The sequence below is a fragment of the Eschscholzia californica genome, unplaced genomic scaffold, assembly GCF_041429995.1.
Source record: "Eschscholzia californica isolate CP2 unplaced genomic scaffold, dmEscCali1.0.p SCAF_4, whole genome shotgun sequence".
Taxonomy (NCBI): Eukaryota; Viridiplantae; Streptophyta; class Magnoliopsida; order Ranunculales; family Papaveraceae; genus Eschscholzia; species Eschscholzia californica.
This window is the reverse complement of record NW_028238461.1, coordinates 7,384,403-7,402,483: the sequence shown is the minus strand read 5'-3', so window position 1 is coordinate 7,402,483 and position 18,081 is coordinate 7,384,403. Positions and strand designations below refer to the sequence as shown.

At 37.9% G+C, this 18,081-nt stretch overlaps 2 protein-coding genes across 3 annotated transcripts; one reads left to right on the top strand and one right to left on the bottom strand.

Annotated features, from left to right (window-relative positions):
* Nucleotides 1–1,802: 1,802 nt before the first annotated feature.
* Nucleotides 1,803–11,788, bottom strand: LOC147542184 (splicing factor U2af large subunit A-like). Of its 2 annotated transcripts, none has more exons than XM_086673378.1 (18): nt 11,423–11,788; nt 9,704–9,876; nt 9,466–9,576; nt 8,807–8,874; nt 8,143–8,213; nt 7,996–8,040; nt 7,830–7,889; nt 7,069–7,129; nt 6,806–6,918; nt 6,359–6,474; nt 5,603–5,701; nt 5,362–5,437; nt 4,279–4,367; nt 4,071–4,131; nt 3,430–3,525; nt 2,893–2,974; nt 2,619–2,686; nt 1,803–2,096 (listed from the first exon to the last, which is right to left on the bottom strand). In XM_086673378.1, the coding sequence occupies exons 1-18, from the start codon at nt 11,537–11,539 to the stop codon at nt 1,959–1,961; spliced, it is 1,644 nt and encodes a 547-aa protein (XP_086529504.1). In that variant the 5' UTR covers nt 11,540–11,788; the 3' UTR covers nt 1,803–1,958. The 2 variants fall into 2 exon arrangements, with proteins under 2 accessions (XP_086529504.1, XP_086529503.1); XM_086673377.1 differs by having other exon boundaries at nt 4,071–4,134; nt 11,423–11,784.
* Nucleotides 11,789–14,609: 2,821 nt separating this feature from the next.
* On the top strand, nt 14,610–17,926 carry LOC147542183 (3-dehydrosphinganine reductase TSC10A-like). Its single transcript, XM_086673394.1, has 5 exons — nt 14,610–14,834; nt 15,020–15,590; nt 16,036–16,183; nt 16,367–16,657; nt 17,574–17,926. Exons 2-5 carry the CDS (start codon nt 15,060–15,062, stop codon nt 17,597–17,599), a joined length of 996 nt encoding a protein of 331 aa, XP_086529520.1. The 5' UTR covers nt 14,610–14,834; nt 15,020–15,059; the 3' UTR covers nt 17,600–17,926.
* The last annotated feature ends 155 nt before the right edge of the window (nt 17,927–18,081 follow it).

Sequence of the window (18,081 nt, the reverse complement as noted above, 5' to 3'; positions counted from 1 at the left end):
ATAAGTCAAGGGTTCGAGACATGGAGGCATCTCCCTTAAAGTACGCTGACGTTTACAAAAAAGAAAGAGAGAGAGTGTGTAAAAGAGTGAGAGAGTTACACATCTACCTACATGCAAGAGACATGTAAAGAAAAAAAAATTAGAGATTTATATTAAAAACTAAAAAGTTTACTGATTGTTTTCTCTTTAGATTTACTTGAAAATAAAATTTATACGTCTATATGAAAAGAAAATATTCATTGAACATAGGGTATGAACATGGGGCGGAACTATACGAAGACTAACTTAGACTATAGGATTTATGACCAAACTCCTAATAGTTATGGACCAAGCTCCTACTACTTGAGGGAGTTGTCCTGGCTGGTAGAAGTTGTTCCTTGTGCTAATTAGGTCAGGGGTGCGGTTCACCTAAATTTTTTTTATCCTCATTTCTAAAGAAGTCCTGATTTTACTCATAATTTGTAACCGACTGCTATTTTGACACTCAATTGTATTCAGGCTTCTTTTTTGGGCGTTTATTCTGTTGTACTTCAATATTTTTTTTGTTAATAATACATTTTTTACTTCATCCTTTTCTCTCACCGTATGAAGCAATGTCATTGAATAGAACACATTTTTTATCATTTGCATGCACTGATGCCTTCTTAGTACAAATTTAAAACCCAAATATTACTTATGTAAACCTTACCTAGATTGAAATCCTAGCTTTACCATTGGGTATGAGAGTACAGTCTTACAGATAACATTAACAAAAGAAAAAGAGATAAAACGGAACCTTGTCAGCTGAGCCTGACATGGGCGGTTGGCATGAGCCTTTTAGGCGTTTTGAACCCTGCCGGTTCTAACTTAGATGCAATCCAAGAGGAAAAACCAAGTCAACTTTGGTACTCTGCATTGAGACTGCCCTGAGTCTTGGGACAATAAGGGTGATCTCTGTAAATCGGCTCGGCACCTTGAGCCCCATTCCCTCTCGAGACATACAAAAGTGGATCAGAGATAATGTTTACCCGACCAGGGCCCTGAAGAAGTTAGAGGCTCAGAGGAGACAGAACATTTGGGATGAGCTCAGTTCTCCCGAGCTACGAACAGCCTGAACCGAACAATGTGACATAAGGCCAAAAAGCGCCAACGATCTACTTTCATACACAAACTGTTGTATGTCAGAAGATTTGTTGACATGTGGCTCTCATTATGGTATCCTCCGCGGTTGTTGACATGTGGCTCTCATTATGGTATCCTCCGCGGTTTGTTGACATGTGGCTCTCATTATGGCCGATGCCTACCACCGCGTCATCTCAACCAAACATCACTGCAGATCAGCCATATAACTTATCAGATTGGGCCTAAAAGAGGATTGGGGGTCCAGCTCTTAACTCGGACTTTGAGTTCGTTCCTTAAACTACAAAAAACACCTCACTGACTTGAATATCAGATGTTTTGTTTTTTTTGCAAGTTTTGTTTCATTGATCACACAAGGAAATTCAATTCCTGGTCGTAGTTCTCGATCAATCAAAAAGATAACTGAGAATACCACTTCTCGACATCACCATTTCAATCTAATTTTTCTCTTCGGTTAGATATTATTGTTGAACCAAACTCCTTACTGAAGCCCTAGTTCGCGTGCTCTGTGATGCAAGTAAGATTTTGAAACTCACAAGAGCCGAGTTTGTAGTACTACTGGGCTATACGATATAAATTGGGAAATGTCTGCTGATTCTCTAATAAACAGAATGAAACCACCTCCCCAAAATCATGTAGCTTGTGTCTTCTGAATTTCCAAAAAAAAAAGGTTGGAGAACGTGGGAAACAACATTCTGCAATACATTTCTATGTAGATGAAAAATTAGGGTTCTCTAGGAAAATATCCATTAAGCATTTAATTTAGACAATACCAAGGCAATTATTACTATACAAAATGTTTAATGAGAACAAAAAGATAGGGGCGACAGTAGAACTGTTCACGCCCCATAGTCTCTAATAGCATATTTGTCTTCCGGGTAATAGACAGCAGTAACATCATTTCCTCCAAATTTCCTACCGTTAAGTGCAGCTTTTGCTTTGGCAGAACCAACATTGTCTGCATACTCCAAGAACACCTGAAATCGATGAAACCTCATAAACACTCAAAATACATGAAGCAGTATGTTAACCAAGGGATGATTTAGGCTTAATCGGAAGAATAATCTATTCGGAGGAAGCTGTATAAAATTTATTCATGTTCTCTTCATTTCTGACTCTCTATAGACTTGGGTTGGGCCTGGACCGGTTGAGTTGCAACCAAGTTCCGAGCCAACTAGTTAGGTGCCATCCACTCCAGCTCAGAGAAACATTAAGGGATCGGGAATTGCAGGACTGTCATGATTTCATTTTAAACAAGAAATTGCTTGGAGACTACAATTAGCATCCAGACCATGTTGAAGGCCGAGCATGTGTTCAATATGCAATTTGGTGTAAGATCCCGAAATTCTAGGAAAGTCAAACTGAACTGATCCTATAGTATTTTTTTATGAAATGAACTGATCCTATAGTAACGAAGCAAGAAAAAGAAGTGGAAAAGAAAAAAAAAATCCTGAAAAGGGAGTAGAAAATAAATTAGAGGCAGTAGAAGATCAAATCACCTTTCCGACTCCTGAGGTCCACTCTCCATTTGCATTTGGGCGAGGAATTACAATATTTACCAAGGTTCCTGATCAATCAATGAGTTATGGGAAAGATTTAGTGAAAGAACATATCAGTATTTTGAGATTTTTCGTGACAAGGATAAATTTATCATTTGGGCACACAACTGCAGGACCTGTGGTTGATGTTTATGTAGTTTCTAGAATACCAGTAACAAGTTGTAAGCAACAAATCTTACTTACCAAATTTTCATGACAAAGAAATCGTACTTACCAAATTTTCCGCCTTCTTCTCTCATATCCTCTAATATATCATTATACTCTTCATCATCCCTCAGCTCGTCAGGGTTTACCACCTATTGTCGAGAACCATCAGGTTAAGCACGAATCATATATGCAAGCAAATTTTGTAGTAATTTATTTACCAAAATCAAATTTACTCAAAAGCAATATTAATAAGTTGGTTAAAAGGCATTCAGACACCAAGGATGTAAGAAAATCAGGTCAGAGAAGCTGAGCTGAGATGCTGGACGAAGGTGTAAGCTTGGTGCAATCTCAAGACTTAATAGGTAAAATAAAGAAGTGTAATGAGTCTGTATGTAACAGAAAACTAAACCTGTTCTCTCTCTCTAACTCTCAGTGACTTCTCTCTCTATAACAGAATCTTCGTTAAACTATGAAAGGTGAATGAATCATTTGTAATAACTAACATTTTTAAGAAATAAAGTTTCAGTTTTTTACTCAAATTCTGACCAATTGCATATTTATCCATAGGCAAGTTGTCAGAAGCTAAACAAAGCAAGGACTATACCTCAGTCAGGCAGACAACTTTAGTTGGAACCTCGAAACCAACTCCAGTTCCCATTCCAACTCCAGGCAAATTACCGCTGGCCTGTAAAACCATTTTCTGCATACAAATACATGTCCTTGACAGTCAAGAAGAAGAGATGATGAGAGCTATGCAGTACGACTCGGCCGAGTCAGCCGAGTGACTCGGGACTCGGCAGTACACCGAGCCGAGTCCCACCGAGTCAGCCGAGTCTAGGGTTAGCCCAAGTGACTCGGCTGACTCGGGCCTGACTCGGTAGAGATTGTATTTCTATTTATTTTTATAGTAAGTCTACTAGTTTTTTTATTCTAGTTATTAGTTATTACTATTAGAGTATGAGTCTACTAGAGTGATTATTTAGTTCTACTTCTTCCTAACTCTACTAGTAATTTAATTTTGAAGTTTGAACTTGATTTTATTAAGTATTATCATGTTATTATTTTATATACTAACAACTTCATAATATTCAGAGTGACTCGGCTGACTCGGCTGACTCGGCCGACTCGGCCGAGTGACTCGGCCCTTGACTCGGACTCGGCCCTTGGCCGAGCCGAGTCCGAGTCCGAGTCGTACTGCTTAGGATGAGAGAACGAGTCAATTCAAGGAACTTTGAGATGCATCACCTGTATTGCTATATGCTGTTGTGCCTGTTGCAATATGTTCTCCTGGTCTTTCCCCTGTCCACTGCTATAAAAGAAAACCAAATTGTCTTGTAGATGATTAGGGGGGAAGATAAGATGGGAAAATGGTGAGAGAAACGAGCTAATAGTTCTGATATACGAAGATGTTCATCTCTCTATGGTTCTCTAGCGCATGAAAAAAGACACGAACCTAGCTGTGGCACGGCGAACAGTTAAAGTCTTATCACCCATTTTCAAGCCATTAAGAGCAGCACAAGCAATATCTGTCACAGCTGGATCCTGAGACCCATAGATATGCAGATTAATAATAATAGATAAAAATCCAATATGAAAAGGGCGTCGCCTGAGTGATCATAAGCAAGAAGTAGAAAAAAATAAAATGGCGAACTTGTAAGAAAATTAAGCAAATAAGCAACAGATCTTTCAACTACGAATCAGAAACTTGGATTCATTCAGGATCAGGTCGAGTCAAATAAAAATATAAAAGTGGTCAGCTAAGGTACTATTTGGAGGCCGCGAATGTAAATATTCATGACCCAAGTACACATAGGTTATTGTTTGGTGTTGTCTCGTTACTCGTTAGGCTCAAGTGTACAACCATATAAGGCAATTTGTAGTCGTTTTTGTAAGTTTGTCAATCGAGGGTGTGAATAGTCGCATTTAGAACTACAATTAGTCGTACCCTTTTACTAAAGAGAAGTTCTAAAGTTGCCCGTGCCTCCCAGTCTTGTTAAAAGTGCCTCTCAGTTAAAAGTACCCTCAAATTCCAAAAAATTGTTAAAAGTGCCCCCTCTTAAAAGAGGCACTTCCAGTTTTTTTACTCAAAGTCGGAGAAAATCAGCTCAAGTCCACCTATTTCAAAAGTTCCGGGCACTTTCTACAGGGTACAACTCAAATTCCGTGCACTTGGGCCGAATTTTATAACAAACTTCAGCCCGAGTCCACCGGATTTGGGTCGCCTCAAACCAAAGGCAATCAAACCAGATTTACAAGTCAACGGGGGTGTTGGGGGTGCTTTTAACTAGAATGGGGGACGCTTTTAAGAGTTCCCTTTGCAAAATTCCCGCCAAGTAACTACAACTGGTGATGGCACTTATACAGACCATCGATGTATAACTTCGCATATTCACAATTTCACGGCATACAAATGGCCGCCTAAATAATTTCTAGTACAGAAAGAACAAAAGATAACAATCCAAGGGCGAGACAACTTGAAACCACTTTTACAAGGAACCACATGAATCTTAGGAATCTAGAGCACACACATATGTACCTGGTACACACAGAATCCATAACCTTTTGAATTTCCTGTATCTCTATCTTTAACAACGTCAAATCCACGCAGAGCTCTGCAATTGTTAACAAATATATAACTGAGTCATTTCATGATCCATGTGCAGGTTAAGCTTACGGGCAGGATATACTAAAAGAACTAAATTAAACTCACTATGGTAGCTTATGTAAAATAAGTACGAGTTTCTAACTTGCATAACGGATCCAGTTATATATCATACCCGAAGGACTCCAGCAGCTCTCGTATCTGTGCATCTGTGAAATAATATGGCAATCCACCTACAAATATACGGTCTGGTCCCTCAACTCCTCCAAGTGCACTGTCAAGGATACAGGATCAGCTAAAATTTAAACATTGTCAAGCCCAATAAGTACTGTTCTTCAATATTCAAGAGGATAAACCTAATTGCATCTGAGATGTGAGAATTTGTTACTATGGAAGATGTATTTTACAGGCTCGAAAGCTCATTTCAAACAGCTGAAGGTCGCAAATTGACTCGCATGAACCAGTGAAATCCAAGTTAAAACTGTTAACTATAAAGTTAGTTCAAATGTGAACCACGGAATTTCGCTCTTGCCAAGAACCATAAGAAAAACTTTTTTCTCCAGGCAAGAAAAAGATTAAAAGTAATTTTGAAGAATACTATGAAAGGAAAATAATCCGCTGAAGGATAGTATTTTAGAGTAAAATAATATATGCAACGGTGAAAAAGAGTGAAATAGTGTGCGTGATCAACATGAAAAACATTCCCTTACTTATCACTGATAACTGCACACTTGAACAAAGACAAACACTACACGAATAAAAGACTCTGCCAGCTGGTAGATGCCAACTTATTCTAAGCCTGTATTACTATATTAGTGGAGTAACCACGAAGTCAGATCAACTTAGTGGTGTTTACCATGGAAGAAGTGTATCAACCTTTTTATCTCTAACCTACTACCACAGCTATTTGCCTTTGTAAACTGAAACTTACCCAGGTGTAAGACCAACAGCAGCTAAGTTGAGATGGGGGCTCGGTTGGCTAGGTCCAAGTGTTGCAGCCAATGAAGGGTTGTAGTCTGTAGGCCTTCGAACCCTAACAGAAACCCCCTGTTTTGAAAAATTACAACTAAATGAGAAACTACAAGCGCAAAGTATAATGAACACTCTATCGAAGTACTTAAGGTTACATGGCTATAAACATTAACTAGTATTTTTACTATTTTATACACTTGTAGAGGGGAGGGCATACACGGAGGCTTCCTCTGAGATTAAGTCATTAAGGTTTCTGAAACATACAGATGGTTTACCAAGAGTCCAACTTTGTCATCTACTGGTTTATTGTGAAGAAATTTTTGTCTAAAAAAGTTTAAGGGGTTAAGTGTAAATGAATTTCTCCTCTTTACCAGTCCTACACTTAAATGAGTTCAAAAGGTTCCACCTCAAACATTATCCCATCCAATGCCATAGCGTTACTTGCTTCTTCTACAGTTCTCATCTCCACAAAAGCAAACTTCTTTTCATGATTAATGTAGACATTTACTACAGCATCACCTGCAAGTACAGAACATGAGCCCTTCTTCAAATGACAAACGTGTAAAGAGAGAGAGGGAGAGAGAGAGAGAGAGAGAGAGAGAGAGAGAGAGAGAGAGAGAGAGAGAGAGAGAGAGAGAGATGTAAGGGAATCTAGTAGACTAAACCAACCTGGGCCAGCAGAATTTCCACCAATAGCAGTCATAACACGGCTAAAGTATGTCGCTATTGTCTGTTCCAGAGATACAAGGACAACACCATTCAGATATGTGGGCCAAAAGGAACATTAATAAACATTATACATAAAACAGTTGCATCAGATTCAAGCAAGAAGTTGCACTTTGCAGCCCACAATTGATAGAAGGTTCAGAAGAAACTCATGAAAGACTCGAGTACAAATGAAAATTGATATACAAATCAAGAGGTTTCAGACGTAGTAGTTTACACTCAAAATCTTAATATCCGAAAGTGTAGAGACTTGCAGAATATAACTGTACAAGTGTCACTTCTGTTGTCAAAGGCAACGGCTTTTATGCCTCACCTACAGGGCTACTCAAAAGGGTGTATCCGTTTCTTTTTTCCCGCCATTTTATTTAACGCATTTTTGATAGGTCATAATAAATTTAGGCGATTGATCAGTCCAATAAGTATGCATATATACATCATTTATCAGTTGATTTAACTGACGAATTAAACAATGTACATTACATAGTCGTACTATAGTAGGTTTCAATGTGATATGACCATAGTACATATACTGGATGGGCCCCGACCCTCCCCTGATCCCCTCAATGCCCCGCCTCTTCCAACCCTACTATTTTTAGACTATTCCCATTTCTCGCTTTTCGCCCCTAATAACCTTGATTGTTACCAAAAAAAAAGTAAGAATAAACATATCTTTAGGAAATGTTAATGATAACTTCAGAACACACCTGCTCATTTGCCAAAGGAGGAAGCCCACCAACATATACTCGGCGTGCATGTCTTGTTGCCTACCATATACAAAGAGAAAGAAAACAGACAGATAAGCATTTTAAAAAAGAGGTCGGAAAAGAACATATATCTAACGAATTTAATATATATCACTGAATAACATACCTGCTGAGTCATGGCTTGGGCGGGCATCATTGGAAGAGCTCCCAACTAATTCACACATTAAAATAACCATCGTAAGTTTAACAACTGTGCAAAATCCTTAGAATAAAGCAAGTCAGACGTGAACTAAAGCTTCCTGAGCATTAATACCTGTGCTGCCCCGAAAGGAAACATGTTCTGGAACATTCCTGGCATTGTCTGAGGAGCACCCGGTACTTGTCCTGCAAAATACAGAAAGAAACGATGCTTAGTAAAAAACAATCACAACATAACGAATGTCTCCCTACTACAAATAAAGCAATAAAAAACAGCTAGCCTGGTTTTAACATTGTAGTATTTCAGAATGCACTGAAAGCTTAAATATTTTGCGGTTGAAAAGTAAAAGAAAGAAGAAATCCATCACTGCAGGTGTTGAAGAAATATTCATAAGTCTACCAAAATGGCATTAGTTGCCGGTTGAAGCTGACAAGATCCAGCAATCGGTGCATTGCTTCCCCGTTGAACATAAAATCTACAACGGTCACGCCGAAGAATATCACAGTACATTGTGGCCCAACATTGCCTTCTTACGCAAATGATTAACACAAATCACAAAGAGAGAACCACACAACAGACAACAACACAACAATTATGCTCAGTTCAGTATAAAGCCACGTAAGTAAATGCAATATCGCACAATAAATAGCAGACTAAATCAGAAACAACTCTAAAATCCAAATGACAACAAAGTGACACTGCCTTTGATTTGTGAAAGACTAACCCGGCAAGTTCTATCAGATAAAACGGTTTATGATACCAGAGAATAACTTCATACCTGGAACTGCAGTGCCAGGCAGCATGGCAGCTTCCGGTGGTGCCATGTCAAAACCACTTGCTCGCTTGCTTTAGAGAGAAAAGATAGGGATAGCCAGTTAGTAATACTAAAAGTTTAATTTAACAATATCTAAGTTAAGATGCCACTTGCCCTATATAATCAATATTTATGTTCGCGAGAAGTAACTGGCCTTGGTGATTCAAAGTCTTGACTGGATTTTATTCTTCTATAAAGTGACTACTGACTAGAGAAGCTTTGCACGAGAGATCTATTTTGGAGGAACATAATAGTAGACAGAGTTGAAATCTGCTAGCCTCTTCGGTGGAACCGAAGGCTTTTTATAACTCTAACAACCTAAGTGCTTTCGAAAGGATAGGGATTTATGTAAAATGAAGAACTTGAAGTATGGATCCTTATCTAACTACAATATGAAGCATTTGGCTGAATATATGTTGTAAATGTGCTTCCTTTGAAGATCATCTAACTTCACTTTACACCTTTCTCACAAAAAAACAATTGCATCTGCTATTTCCACTGTTGAACGGAAAACCCTCTCCGCACATAAAAAAATATGGTCTTACAGCTCGAGTTTCAAGTATACTCCTCAATGAGTAATATCTTATCCATTTAATGCATACGAAGACAAAATTTCAGCACACCTTTTCGAACGGGAAGGAGAACGTGATTTAGATTTCCTAGATCGATGTGGTGAACGTGAACGTGATCTGTGTCTGCGTCTTCTATCCCTGTCCCGATCATTGTCACGATGCCTATTCAAGACAGAGAAGACTGAAATACTGAATGACCTTAACAAAATATCTCGGAAGTTAATAAGTGAGAAAATCATAGTAAAACTAGGAAAGTATAAGCAAGCTTCTCAATCATAACACGCCTTACCTGTCATAATCACGGCTACGATGACGATCATAGTCATCAGATTTGTCCCTTACCCTTTCTTCCCTTCCACCTCTATCTTTATGATCTCTGTGACGGTGCTCCAGGTCTTTTCCCCTATCTCTATCCCTTTCTTTAGTTCTTGACCTCTCATGATTTGATCCTCGAGAATTTTGCTGCCATAAAAAATTAGTCAGTTGCTTTTGGATGGTATAATGTACCACAAAATACCAAGTACAACTTTATGGGGGGGTAAGAAGCATCAATTACAAAATAATGATCGACCAATTCCGCTGATGTAGCATCCCTACTAAGATTCGAACAGTTTTCTCTGTTATGTTTGTGATACATATCCATGTTTCTCTCACCTCTAGACAAGTTTATATTCAATCTTAGTATTTAGTAAGATGCATCTCCCATATACGCAGAATTATATTTATATATAGCAAGCGACTAGAACGTGTCAGGGTTTTCTGAACTGTGGTCTGCCATCTTACCCTATTTCTCTCACCTCTCTCCACGATTGAGTACCTCAAGGAACCACTTCTACCAACATATCTAGCAAGGCTGGATTGTAGGAACCGAGGTTCTCTCTAGCATGTAGCATCTAGATACATGAAATTCACATTCCACACGAAGACTCGGAGTTTTTTGAACTTTGTTTTGCCTCCTCCCCCAATTTCTCTCACTTTGTTTTCAATGGTTAAGTTCCACAGATTTTTTTTTTGGACATCGGACTTTAAGAGTCATAACACTTACATGGCCTTGATACATCATGAATACAATATGGAGTAAAGACCCTTCAAACCATCCTAGGGGGCCTGAAAGTATTATCTATTCCTACCTTTATTTATTGCCTTAATTACATGGATAAACCTTGACGATAAACTACTTCCACCAAGATTCGACCCCAGGACCTCATGGGCTGGGTGGACTAAGTTACAACAGATTGCATATAAACATTGGAAATTAGTATAATTTGTATTTGCATTGTTTACGTACTATAGAAACGAAGTAGACATTCAGGATTTTCTATTATCATAATCTCCTTTCTTTAGCAATATTTTTATGGGAAATAACTAAATATAATTACTAGGTAATGTATTTGTTATGCAAGAAACTACTCCTGCATTTATAATGTCACTACATGACATACCCAAAGATTGATACTTTGCAACCATGATTCCATGAACATATTCAACCGCTTTCTCAATTATAAAATTAAGGGAACTTTTCATCATTTACGTTTTTACCAACAAATATGAACGAAACAAAAAAAAAAATAGTCTCTCTCAAATGTGTTCGCATTATCAATTATCGTTTTAACCCAGAATTGCAACTTCATGGTTGCAGAAAATGTTAAAATTACATCTTTCAGAAATAAGGTATACAAGAAACCAAACATTCTTATTGCATCATTAATTTCCTGAACACAGATAAAATTTTGAAGTAGAGCCATCTTTCTATAGAAAAATTATGGTTTTAAAGGGAAAATATCAAACCCCTCTTTCGATAAAACAAAATTTTGCATCTATTGCAGTTCCATGAAAAATTTAATAACAAGATAAACTATAAAAATGACAAAAAAAAAATATCAGTTTTACTATTATTTACCTCTCTCTCACTCTAAAATCTCAAAAGGAAAACAAAATTATCTTCACAAATATGCAGGAGAAAAAAGTAAATGTCTGAAACAATAAAATCTTAAGGGGAGAAATTTACAGTATTGGCATGAGTATCACGACCTTCGAACGCATCGTAAGGAGGTGAACCTCTTCCGTGGTCAGATCCTTTGTGGCTTTCACCATTACCTTCATATCCACCTTCGTAACTAGACATCTCAGCTCAAAATCCAAAAGGGGAAAACCTAACCCTAGGTTCAGTTATGAAATGCAGAAGAAGCCTGATCTTAAATTATTGAATAGGAACGAAATTGTTAGGGTCTGAAAGTTAAAATTGCTGGACTCTCTCTATTTCATAGAAGGACAATATTGTATTATAGTCCCTAATTTAATGTACGAAACCTGACTCAACCTTTAACTTTGGGACCTAAATTTCTAAATGGAAAATTTTGAGACTATCTCTCTCTGTCCAACTTACATGGAACCCCGAGTTTTAAACTCTAACATCTAATATCTAACATCTTATCTTATCTTTCTTATCTAGTATAAAAACAGGTCAGTCAGTTATTTCGGATAAGACTGACCGTCCATTTTTGTTGGGAACTTGATATAGATCACATCCGAAGGCTGGTATAAATTCCTCTTTATATCTAATATATAAAGGGTTATTTCCCTAATGGCCCTCTACTTTGTGACCAGGTTCCTGCCTAGCCCCCCTACTTTACAAGAAATGCCCATATGGCCCCCTACTTTGTGACCAGCTTCCTGTAAAGTAGGGGGCTAGGCAGGAAGCTGGTCACAAAGTAGGGGGTCATTAGGGAAATAGGTCAGTCAGTTATAAACAGGTCAGTCAGTTATTTTAGATAAGTCTGACCGTTCATTTTTGTTCGGAGCTTGATAGAGATCACATCCGACGGCTGGTATAAATCTCTCTTTATGTAAATAAACTCAAAACGGAAGGGTAATAATGCCATTAATTAATTTAAAACCCAAAATTGGTTACAATCTATGTTCAAACTACCAAAACCACTTTTCTCTCTCACGTCTTTTATATAGTTTCTTATTCTTCTTCACTCCAGTAAAAAAAACAAATCAGAGTTAAATGTGATCTAACGGCGTTAGCCAAGAGGTACCTGTCGCGTCCGTAAGACGCGGCGGAAACCTAGTAATACTAATGGGAGTTCTGATTTTTGCACTTATATTGACAGTGATTTTTGCACTTATATTGCTAGTTGTATCTCTAAATCGATGGTACTTGTTTTTCATCACTTGTAAGTGCAATACCTTTGATTTTTCGTTATCTGTGAGTGAACGTCATTTGTTTTATGTCACCGAGAAGAAAATGGGTAGTTTTGAATTTTGTAATGAGAATGAACAAAAGAAGATTTCCATCGAATTGAGAAAAAGTGAGAAATTTCTATCTGTGCAATACCTTTGATTTTTCGTTATCTGTGAGTGAACGTCATTTGTTTTATGTCACCGAGAAGAAAATGGGTAGTTTTGAATTTTGTAATGAGAATGAACAAAAGAAGATTTCCATCGAACTGAGAAAAAGTGAGAAATTTCTATCTGAAGTATCTAGGGCTAGGGTTCCTCATTCCCTCTACGTCTGTTTTATCTCTCATTTTCTGATGCGTAGTTTTTCTTAGAGTCAGCATATATTATTTTCTCATTTAGGATTTTAATTAAAGAAGTAATGCTAGTATACTAATTACTAAATTTTATAAAAAGGTTTTATGTCGTTTTAAACGCTTCCAGAGTAAGTGCAAAAAAATTGTACCTTATTTATAATCACTTAAAGTGATTTTCACTTACAAAGAAAAAAAATGCCCTAAAGTTACTGATATGTACTTAATAAGTAAATCTCACACTTAATAACGAGAAAACAGTTAATTCGATGAAGATCTCGGCGTCCCCGAGTTCAAGATCACTCCACCTTTTTTTATTTGCTTCACAAATATGTCTACGAATGCTCCAAAATCAAACTCCGAATTTGTCTCCCAAGTCCTTGTTCATAAAAAAAAAGTCCTTGCTCTGGACAATCCCATTAAGAGGCCGACGCTTGGGGAAAAAAATTTAAGATATAAAATTTTGATCAATTTTTCTGGATGCAAAATTTTAAAGAGAAACATAACACTTCTTCTTCTTCACCCTACCACCAATACCAAATATGGCCACCACTACCAAATTCGACCACCATCACTGCTATTTTCCCTTTTCCTTTTCTTCATCTTTTTGTCCACCGCCACCATTTTCCTACTTCTCTTTCCTATTTTCTCTCTCCCTCCTCAATCAGCTCTCTCTCTTTATTTAATCCGATAAAGGGCAGGATCTCCTTCGCCAAAAAACTAATCTAGTTTGGGAGAACCCCCAATCAATGTTGTTTTCTAGCGATTCCTTCACTGAAAAACGACTAGAGAGCGAATAGAAAGAGAGGGAGGATAAGGAATAAAAGGGGATAGCAAGGAAGAGAGAAAATCAATGGTGGTTATGGTGGTGGAAGGAGAAGAAGAAAGATTCTAAAAAAAAATATTGAATGTTATCGACAATGGTCGTTGACGACCATTACTGTAATTAATAAATGGTGGTAGAAGTTGTGGAGGAAACAAAAATTTTCACTCAAAATGATTTCTCTTACAAAAAATTTAGTCAAAGAAAGTTTGACCAATTTCTTACAAAATCTTTGCACCCCAAAAAAATTATGGGTTATTTCCCTAATGGCCCCCTACTTTGTGACCAGCTTCCTGCCTGGCCTCCTAAATTAGCAAAAATACTCATATGGTCCCCTTTTTTCTGACACCGTTAACTTTCCGTCATTCTCTCTCCTCCATCATGTGTTTCTCTCTCTGCCAAGTCACGCCACCTCATCACCTTCTCCGTCAGGGGTCGCCGACCGGCCAAATTTCCGGCCGGCGACCTTCAAACTAAAATTTTTTTCTCTCTTCCTCTCTCTCTCTCTCTCTAACACTACTCCGACGAAGGGAGACCTTCGCCGGAGTAGTGTTAGAGAGAGAGGAAGAGAGAATTTTTTTTTTTTTTTTAGTTTGAATGTCGCCGGTCGGAAATTTGGTCGGGCGGCGACCTCTGCCGGAGAAGGTGATGAGGTGGCGTGACTTGGCAGAGAGACAAAAAGAGATGGAGGAGAGAGAGTAACGGTGTTATAACAGACGGGGGCCATATGAGTATTTCTCGTAAAATGGGGGGCCAGCGGGAAGCTGGTCACAAAGTAGGGGGCCATTAGGGAAATAACCCAAAAATTATCATATTTTCTCAAAGGGCTCTAAGATGATGTGGGGTCAAATTCTTTACATATGTGGGTCTAGGGACTTCATTGCCCTTGAATGGTGAGTCAGTCGGAGAACCGGCCCTCTCACTTGTAAGTCTCTCTCTCCCCTTTCAATTGTTCACTCTAGATCGAAAGTTGAATAATCTCTTCCCCATCTCTCTCTCTCTCTCCTAACTCTTCCGTCTCTCAAGTTCTTCAACAGCAACGAAGATTGGAAACTGTAAGGGTACGTTCAATTTCTTTCTCTATCTCCCTTAAGAATTCCAAATTCTCTACTTGAATTGGTGCATTTTTGTTTTATGTTTCAAATCAAAATCAAAATCTTGAGCTTCCTGACATTTTTCGACATTAATGTTTGAGAATGAAAAGTGGGTTAATGTTTGTTTTTTAAAATTTCTTTCCTTGATACAGCTGGTTAGTTGGGTGAGCTGAGATAGATCAAACGCCATTAATGGAAGCTACTAACTTTCTCTATCTCCTCCTACTCATAATTCCTCTATCCCTTTTCCTTGTTCTAACTATAATCGTTCGCCCTAGACGCATTAAGATCCCAATTAAAGGTAGTCATGTATTCATCACTGGTGGATCAAGTGGAATTGGACTTGCCCTAGCTCATCAAGCAGCATCACAAGGAGCTCGTGTTTCTATACTCGCTCGTAATCTAGATAAGCTTGAAGAAGCTCGGAATTCTATTCGATTATCGACTGGAATTGATGTATCTATATTCAGTGCTGATGTTCGTAACTTCGATGCTGTTCAAAGAGCAATTGATGAAGCTGGTCCAGTTGATATACTAATTTGTAACCAAGGAGTGTTTGTTCCTGGAGAATTGGAATCACAGGATTTGGAAACGATTAAGTTAATGATCGAAGCGAATTTAATTGGTACGTTTCATTTGATTAAGGCTGCTTTGCCTGGAATGAAAGATCGAAAGGATCGGGGACCTCGTTCAATTGCTCTCATGTCCTCACAGGCTGGTCAGGTATAACAGATATACCTTCATGTGGTTTTGCAAACTTTTTCGTGTTTTCATTTCTATTAAGATACATAAAAGAAACAAAAGGGAAGGGGCAATGGACTCTATTCCTTCTAGGACCAAACTGGTGTGTGATCGATCATACCTATGTATGCAGACTCCTCTAGGACATTCAATATTTTTCATAGATGCTCCAAGTCATTCAATTTTGCATAATGCAAGATTTTCTATGTATATCATGTCTATACTTGCCACAATCGGTTTCGGACCAATGACCATAGAACACCACTTTGTCCTCGTTTTGGCCCTTTTCCACTACCCATGTCTAACACATTGTGATATTCTGATTTCTGTAACACATAGTATGAGTTCATATATGTGCAGTATTTACGACATCATTCAACTCTTTAACTTGACAATGGAGTACTTACGACGGGATGCTTATTAATAGGTGGGGATTTACGGTTACACGGCTTACTCAGCTAGTAAATTTGGCCTCCGTGGATTAGCAGAAGCCTTGCAGCAGGAAGTTATTTCAGACAACATCCATGTTTCACTTATATTCCCTCCAGATACTGAAACTCCTGGGTTAGCAGAAGGTTTGGAAAATGATCTTGTTTTGTGTTCCCGTTTAATAGTTATGCTCACTTTGTCATTTACTTCCATCTCTTCAAAGTTACTGAAGTGAAAATGTGGAGCACTGACATAAAGGAATTTTTATTTAGATTTATTTACCATTTGTTAAGTCCGAAATAACCATGAGATGTGCTTACTTCATGCAGAAAACAGTAGAAGGCCAGAAGTTACTACTATCATTGCCGCGTCTTCCGGTGCAATGAAGGCTGATGAAGTTGCAAAGAAAGCTCTGAATGGCATTAAATCTGGAACATTTATTGTCCCTTGCAACTTCGAGGGTCTCCTGCTGTCTTTAGCAACTGCTGGTTTATCCCCCCAGAGATCATCAGCAATGGCGTTGCTTGAAGTGGTTTCTGTTGGTATTTTGCGTGTCGCGGGTCTCTTCTATCAGTTGAGTTGGTACGGAAGCATAGAGAGTTGGGCTGCACGAAAGAACAGTAAGTGCTTTATTGAATAAATCATTCTCCTTTCATTTCTTTTGGTTATGGGTTTCTGCTTTAAGATGTCATCGATATGTCAAATGTGTTAGCAAACCAATAGAGTGTTGGTCAAGTTGTTGATTCTTCTTCAAAGGCATCCCTTTTCCGAAAAGTATTATAAGGGCCTGAAGCTAGAAAGCTGGCCTACCTTCCCCTTAAGTAACACCAACAAGCTCTCTGCCTTCAGAAAAAGAAACTAGTATATGATTAAGATTAACCCTTAAGAATTTTTAAGGACTCCTACAAATATTAAATGAGCTAGAACTAATCGATAATGTTTATTATTGTAAATCTTTGAACTAGATTTTGGGCAGTTTAAATATCCTCCACTTTTCATCCCGATTAACTCAGAAATTTTCAAGACTAGAAATGCTTAATCATGCAACTGGTTAAGTTGACTTCATCATCCAACGTCATGGAAGAATCCTATGGTAATTCATTTGAGAAAATACCACCAAACCTTGTTTAACATGATTATTTCTTCTTTGTTTTTCTTAACGGCTCAAAGATTGATGATACAAACATAAGACAAGTTCGTTCTAGAGTAATTTAACCAAGTTTGATTGTTTTGCTTGATTTAACCATGAGAATTGTCGGTATATTCTTGTAATACGCCTGCACTACCAAGTATATATGAAACATCTCTGAGTTTTCTTTTTTAAGATGACAACAAGGGCAGTTTGCATAATATCATATTAGCCTCTGGCTCTGGCCCTCTGCGAACTGCTTGTATCCTCATAACAGAACATCCTTTTCAACATATATTTGAGTGAAGAAGCATATTTTCCATTTCATGTTTATCTTTCTTGCTTTGATATTTATATTAAACATCCATGGATCTAAAATTTTGATTATTATGATACCTTGGATGTAGGACCTAAAGTAGCAGAGGCTAAATGATGGGTACCTTTCGTTTCCGATGAGGGTTCACATCTACTTCGATCACTTTTGCGGATTATGGAGGTCACTTCACGGTGCTAGAAACAGTGTTTATTCGGACTTCGGAGCACCAACTTCTCGTACTATTTAGATTTTAGGATTGAAGGTGTGATTTGTGCCTTAGAAGTAAGAGGTCTTATATCTTCTCTATTTGTTCATTGTTTCTTCATTTTTCTCTTAGACAAGCGATTCTTTGACTAAAACTATTGAGGTCTGGAACTCCATTTGATATGTTTTTAAATGAACTTGCCTGTTATATTTCCTTAATATAACTGGTTTAACTGTCAATTGAAGAACAAGGGTGCAAAGTTTAAACAACAAAAGAAGGATTTATGATAGGAGCCCTGATTGATAGCCATCCTAGGTGGAATAGGTGGATTCTAAAGAAATATGTTATTTTCTATTCTTTGGCTGTCAAGTTTATATGGAATGTGGCCCATTGT